This window comes from Thunnus thynnus, chromosome 19, assembly GCF_963924715.1.
Source record: "Thunnus thynnus chromosome 19, fThuThy2.1, whole genome shotgun sequence".
NCBI lineage: Eukaryota > Metazoa > Chordata > Actinopteri > Scombriformes > Scombridae > Thunnus > Thunnus thynnus.
The window spans coordinates 6,380,793-6,387,617 of NC_089535.1; the positions used below are offsets into that span (position 1 = coordinate 6,380,793).

Below are 6,825 nucleotides of genomic sequence, written 5' to 3' on the forward strand. Positions count from 1 at the left end.
AAGGCCCACAGCCCGGTCCCTGGAGTTTCTTGCGGATGACAAAGCACAAAGAACTCCGGGGAAGAAGCCAAGTTAGTAACATGCAGTGATGGTATATGAACACATGCAGATGAGGAGGAGGAAAGAGGAGCTCAGTGCATCATGGGAAGTCCCCCAGCAGTCTAGGCCTATAGCAGCATAACTAAGGGCTGGTCCAAGGTGAGCTTGGTCAGCCCTGACTATAAGCTTTATCAAAAAGGAAAGCTTTAAGCCTACTCTTAAACGTAGAGAGGGTGTCTGCCCCCCGGACTGAATCTGGAAGATGGTTCCACAGGAGAGGAGCCTAATAGCTGAAGACTCTGCCTCCTATTCTACTTTTGGAGACTGTGGGAACCACCAGTAAGCCTGCACTTTGGGAGCGCAGTGTTATAGTGGGGTAAGAAGGTACTATGAGCTCTTTAAGATATGACGGTGCCTGACCATTAAGAGCTTTGTAGGTGAGGAGAAGGATTTTAAATTCCATTCTGGATTTTATTGGATGCCAATGCAGCGAAGCTAAAATGGGAGAGATATGATCTCTTTTTCTAGTTTTTGTCAGTACACATGCAGCAGCATCCTGGACCAGCTGTAGAGTCTTTAGAGACTTGTTAGGGCAGTCTGATAATAAGGATATGCAATAATCCAGCCTAGAAGTAACAAATGTGTGCACTATTTTTTCTGGATCTTTTTGAGAAAGGATGTGCCTGATATTTGCAATATTACCTAAGTGAAAAAAGGCAGTCCTTGAGATTTGTTTTATGTGGGAGTTAAAGGACATATTCTGATCAAATATGACTCCCAGATTCCCTACAGTGGTGCTGGAGGCCAGGGTAATGCCATCTAGAGTAGCTATATCATTAGATAATGTGTTTCTAAGGTGTTTAGAGCTAAGCACAATAACTTCAGTTTTGTCTGAGCTTAGTAGCAGAAAATTGCAGGTCATCCAGGTCTTTATGCCCTTAAGGAACGCTTGGAGTTTAATTAACTGATTGGTTTCATCTGGCCTCATTGATAAATATAATTGGGTATCATCTGCATAGCAATGAAAAGTGTGTTTCTGAATAATATTGCCCAAAGGAGGCATATACAAGGTGAATAGTATTGTTCCAAGTACAGAACTGTGTGGAACTCCGTGTCTAACTTTTGCGTGCATGGAGGATTCATCATTAACATGTACAGACTGAAATCGATCTGATAAATAGGTTATGTTTCCTTGTTGACTGCTGTGGTGGAATGAACAAAATGCCAGAAGAAAGAAATCGGTTCTTTTTCATTACTAAAGAATTGGGGAGGTTTTGATTTTTTTTTTTTCTTTTAATTAGAACAGGATTAGAATAGATTTTTATTTTATTTTTATTTTTGACAAAATATTGTTTCTTAAAACAGCAACAGTAACTTTTCCATCAGCAAAGTCACTATATAAATTCAATAATATCTCACTTGAAGGAAATTAAAAAATGTCAGTAAAAAAATACAAAATGTAAAAAAATAAATAATATTTCTGACATTAAAATACTGAGTGAAGTTTAGAAAGAATGAAGAATACAGACATCAGTCAGTATCTTCATCCTGTCCTCCTCCTCCTCCCTCTGCTGCTGGTTGAGAGGAGGGGCTGTTTCAGCCAGTAGCTAAGTTTACAGGAATTTGCCATATTTCAATGGTTGGGCTACAAACTAAGGTAAACACAAACACTGACAAATAGAGCAGAGGAGAGTACAGAGAAGTTAGCGCGACCATAAATGACAGCAAACTGCGGAAGAGACTCAGCATAGTTTCCCTTGTGTCTACATAGAGGCGTTCAGGTACAGTGTTGAGCGTAGGTCACCTGTGGTTATGCGCTTAAAACGAAGGAAAATAGACTTGACAGCGCAGTGAAAAAAACAAAGGAAAACCCTGAAGTCTAATGATGAAATTGTGAAAATGTACATTCGAATGTAGGACTAAACTGGCATTAAAAACAGACAAACAAAAACGCCCCCGTTTCAAAAATATTGCCTCCAGCACCCCCCAAAGTTCTCTGAACACCCCTGTTGAGAAATGCTACTCTAAGGGGACAAGTGGACCCAAACCATGCCAGCAAAATGCCCCCCACAGCATAACAGAGCCACCAGATCCCCTCACTGTAGGGGTCAAGCGTTCAGACCTGCACCAGTTTTTCCTTTAATTTGTCACCCATCTGTATATGCATAAATACAATTACTGAAAAGCTTATTTTATTGCATGTGTTTCACAGTGAAAAGTTTTCAGTCATGTTTTACTCTGTATTTTCTTTAAATATACAAAAAACAAAACAACCTTTTGTCTAAATACCTTTGTGATAGTGAAAAGCAGCCAAGAAGCAACAGTTATGTGATCAGCAAACATCCCTCCTTGGCATAGTTTGTTTAATGATGCTCCCTGCTGGTGAGAAATGTGCAGTATATCCTATATATACACTCAATGAGCACTTTATTAGGAACATCTGTGCAATCTAATACAACAGTTCTCACATAAATTCTACTTTCACGAAGCTTCTACATTTTCAGTTTTTGTTGAGATTATCAGAAAGGTAACAATTCTACTTTGTGTTTATTTTAGAGGTCACAGTGGGTAGTGGTGGTGTACTGAAGTGTATTATATTGAGAATTGTTGCAAATGTTAAAAGATAGGTTCTATCATAAAACAGCAGTCAGGTGTCCATATGAACAGTGAAAGAGGTTTTCTTCGCTGTCAACATTCCTCCTGTTCATACTGGCTATTAAAAGATCCCCTTCAAATGTGCTTTCAATGCAAGCGATGGGGGTCAATGTCCACAGTGTGTGCACACAATCATTTTGTGCAAAAATGCAATTAAAAGTTTATCTGAAGCTTATATGAGGCTTCAGCAGTCTGGGTTAGTCATATCAAGTGGATATCTGCTTCATTTACGATCTTTTTAGCATCGAATTCCCTCTTTGTGTTTCCTCAGACAGTGTTTCCATGTTGAGCTGAAGTATAATAACAAAAAGAGGGACTTTGGCACCAAAAACATGAACATTGAAAGATGTCTACTTGATTTGATTCATTTGGATAGCTGAAGCTTCATATTAGCTACAGATCAACTTTTAAATACATTTTTTGCACAGAAGGACGGTGGATTTTGGCCCCCATGGTCAGTGTGAACAGGAGGAATGATTATGGCGAGAAAAACCTACTTCAGTGTTCATTTGGGCACCTGACTGTTGGATAAGAGAGACTTGAACAAATGTGAACCTGTCCTTTAACATATTGTTTCATCTGGCCAAGACTCAAAAACCCCAATATATAAGAAATATATATAATATATAAGAAATCTCACAAATATACCCATATGACAAGCAGGGACCAGAGAAGTTTTGGCATTTTTGCTTGAAAAGATTACTTAAACAATTTATCGATTATCAAAAACAAACTTCTGCCCTGGGGCCCTGTAAGAGGTAAATCTGGCCATGTTTATGGAGAGTATTTTTTACTGCATTGATACGTATGTACCTTTACTTAAGTAATATTTTGAATCCATGTTTTTTTTTCTTGTAATAGAGTATTTTATGGTGTGTTATTGTTACCTCTAAAAATCAATATATAATCCAAATAGAAGACAGTCGTCACGAAAGTCCATAAAGTCCATAAATGAAAGCTGCAGACCATGAAAAAATTACGCCGCTGGTCATTGAGACATAAAATAATATCCTCTGACAACATATGACGTATTATTTGATACTATATCGGTAAAGGTATAGAAATATCATCGATAAGCGGGTTTTGAAGGTGTCCGCATACCGTTCCTGTAGTGCAGATGAAGAGAAAGGCGTGTTCTAGTTATTAATGTCAGAAGGAAGATGAACTCATGAGTGAGATTATCATTATATTACCGAACTCAACCCGAGGTGTGTCTCGATTGGTTAAATGTGGTCAGCTGACTCAGTGACATGACGCAGGTGTCCAAATCATCTATTTGAAGAGGGGATGGCAGTTTACACACCCGAAGAAGGAAAGCAACGTAGTCACACCCGCGGACATTACATTACAGATTTTTTAATCGCTTTCCCAGCCATGACTTTAAAGACACGATGGTCTCACCTGTTTCTCCTTTTGTGTTGTGCCCGAACTTGTCTTTGCCAGCCAGGTAAGATATTGCTTTGTTCTTTAACAACATGTTTGTACTGTCAAGAAAACATTCAGCTCAGGTAGATTTAAAGTCAAAAAGTGCTTCTACGTTAACATACGTCGAATAAAGGCCTTGTTTGTTTGATGTTTTGGTCTTGATTGCCATTATATGCTCCATAAGAATTAGTTTGATCACGTTATATAAGTTACATAAGTTATACGTAAAATGTATGTTGTAATGCTGCTGACTCAAGCTCAGAGGACTATTATTACAAGTAGGAAACAGGGTAAAGTTCTCACAGCTGAAAGGAACAGAGTTCAACTCACATTTGAGTTTAATATGTAGTCAAATTATAATTTGTTCCTGCATGTAAACCTGCATACTTCTGCTTTTCACATTTTCATATTCACAGAGGATCGAGGCTTTACTGGTGCAGAGAGCCTAGATGGGGTGGATGTCATCTCCCAAGCCAAAGTAGTCCTGAGCAGTCCTCTTACAACTGTCTTCCTCCCAATCATCTACATCATTGTGTTTGCTGTGGGGCTGCCCACCAACACCATGGCAATATGGGTATTCCTGTTCAGGACCAAGAAAAAGCATCCATCGTCGATCTACATGGCAAACCTGGCTCTGGCTGACTTGCTCTTTGTCATCTGGATCCCACTGAAGATATCATACCACTTCAACGGCAACAACTGGATCTATGGAGAAGGGCTGTGCAAAGTGCTGGTGGCGTTTTTCTATGGCAACATGTACTGCTCCATTGCCTTTATCGCTTGCATAAGTGTCCAGCGTTACTGGGCGGTGGTCCACCCACTGTCCGAGCAACGGAGAGACAACTGCGTAGCTGTTGCAGTCTCCATCACAGTCTGGGTGGTGGTCTGGATTATCACCATCCCTCTCTACTTGTATGACCAACAGGTCAGAGTAACAAACTCCAATCCACAAATCCTTACCTGCCATGATGTCACCAGGCCCAGTCAGGTAAAAATAGCAGCTGGCTACTTCCTGACAATGGGAACTCTGGGATTTGTTGCTCCCACAGTTGTGTGTATCATATCCTACATCCTCATGCTCAAAGCTCTCAGGAACAGCATGACAGATGCTGCCATCGCCAAGAAGCGACGGAAGGCTGTGGTCTTGATCATCACAGTGTTGGTTATGTTTTTAGTGTGCTTCACCCCCAGTAACATCATGCTGCTGGTACACTACATTCTGCTGTTGGGCGGGGCCAACAACAACCTGTATGGATTTTACATCACCACCCTGTGCCTGGCTAGTCTCAACAGCTGCATCGACCCTTTTGTTTACTACTTTATCTCCGAGGACTTCAGGGATCATGTGAAGAACACGTTCCTCTGCAGGAGCGAGAGGACAGTGGAGAGGATGAGGGTGTCCTTCAGTGCTCTGAAATACTCCAAGAAGAGTAACACGTACACATCTGAGTCAGGAAACACACAGAGCAGTGAATGCTAGTGGATTGATCATTATTAAGCTGTTTCTATTCCTGATCAATAACTGCCTTCAGGTATAAAATATATTGTTTTTTTTAGTAACACTTTCTTTTACAGGTCCCTTCATTTTTATAGTAGTAGTTTCCTGGAAACTTGCTGGTAATTTGCAGGTATGAAGCAGTTAAGTTTTAGGACAGAAGGACTAGGAAAGAGAAGTGGTGCAATTTGGTACAAATTATAAGAAAAAGTGTTAAGGAGGTTTAGTTGGTAAGTACCCACTCATTGTATTTGGGTTCATAGTTGTAAATTTGCAAAATTTAGATTCTTAACAGTTCTTTAATTGACAGAAGAATGTACAGTTCAATGTCAAACTACATATTAGCATATGAGATTCTTTCTTAAAAACTGCATGAGTCCATTTCCCATATACTACAAAACTAGGTAACCATTTCAAAGAATGAACAGTTACTGTACATAGCAACTACTTTTATAAAATTATTCAGAAAAAATCCTGGAAATTTTTAAGAAACAAAGGGACCCATAAAATAAAGTGTTACCTTGTTTTTCTTATTCTACTGTGACTTCTTCCACCTCAGGTTTGGTTTAGTACATTAAGAAATTAAGTCATCTAATTGCAATGACCTCCCATTTTAGATTTTTGAGCTGTCTAAGTTACTGCTTATGTTGTTTTTGTAAATACATTTAATTTTTTTTATATCTTTGACAACACACTTGTTTTATGCACTTTGCTTGATGCAGTACTCTTGATTTCAGCAGGGTATGAATGATTGCCTTTATTCATTTTTAATTGGTCTAATCTTTTAGGCCATGTTGTAATTTAAATGAGATTAATTCTCTGTCAACTTCTAATGTGCCAGAACTGAGACCAAAACCTAAAATGGGCAAAATTTAACAGGTTTTATAATATAGGATAAAAGTTTGTCTGTGTTTTTTATGTCTTGTATTTAAATTATTTCTTTTAACTTGTATAACTAAATTTTAGTTTGTCAATAAAAGTAATTGTTTAACTAGCTGTTTCCTGACTATGTGGGCAGGTCAACATGGGAAAGGTCAATCCAGGTACTTCTCATTTTCAAAACAATCCTGATATCCTGCTGGCAGTCCATGGTTGTATTCTTCTAAAATCCCTCTCTAAGACAAAATTTCATCCCAATTATTTCTTCTGAGTGTAGAAACTTTAATTGAAAGATTTTTCATACCTCACAGTGCCTGGCATAATGTCAGGAA

At 38.8% G+C, this 6,825-nt stretch overlaps 1 protein-coding gene across 1 annotated transcript; it reads left to right on the top strand.

The window, feature by feature from the left end:
- Nucleotides 1-3,950: 3,950 nt before the first annotated feature.
- LOC137170291 (proteinase-activated receptor 2-like) lies at nucleotides 3,951-6,608 on the top strand. Its single transcript, XM_067573535.1, has 2 exons — nucleotides 3,951-4,141; nucleotides 4,536-6,608. The coding sequence occupies exons 1-2, from the start codon at nucleotides 3,982-3,984 to the stop codon at nucleotides 5,597-5,599; spliced, it is 1,224 nt and encodes a 407-aa protein (XP_067429636.1). The 5' UTR covers nucleotides 3,951-3,981; the 3' UTR covers nucleotides 5,600-6,608.
- Nucleotides 6,609-6,825: the final 217 nt, after the last annotated feature.

Coding starts and splice junctions, on each gene's coding strand:
- LOC137170291 (XM_067573535.1), top strand. CDS start 3,982: ATGGCAGTTTACACACCCGAAGAAGGAAAGCAACGTAGTCACACCCGC. Junction 4,142..4,535: donor AACTTGTCTTTGCCAGCCAG/GTAAGATATTGC, acceptor TCATATTCACAG/AGGATCGAGGCTTTACTGGT.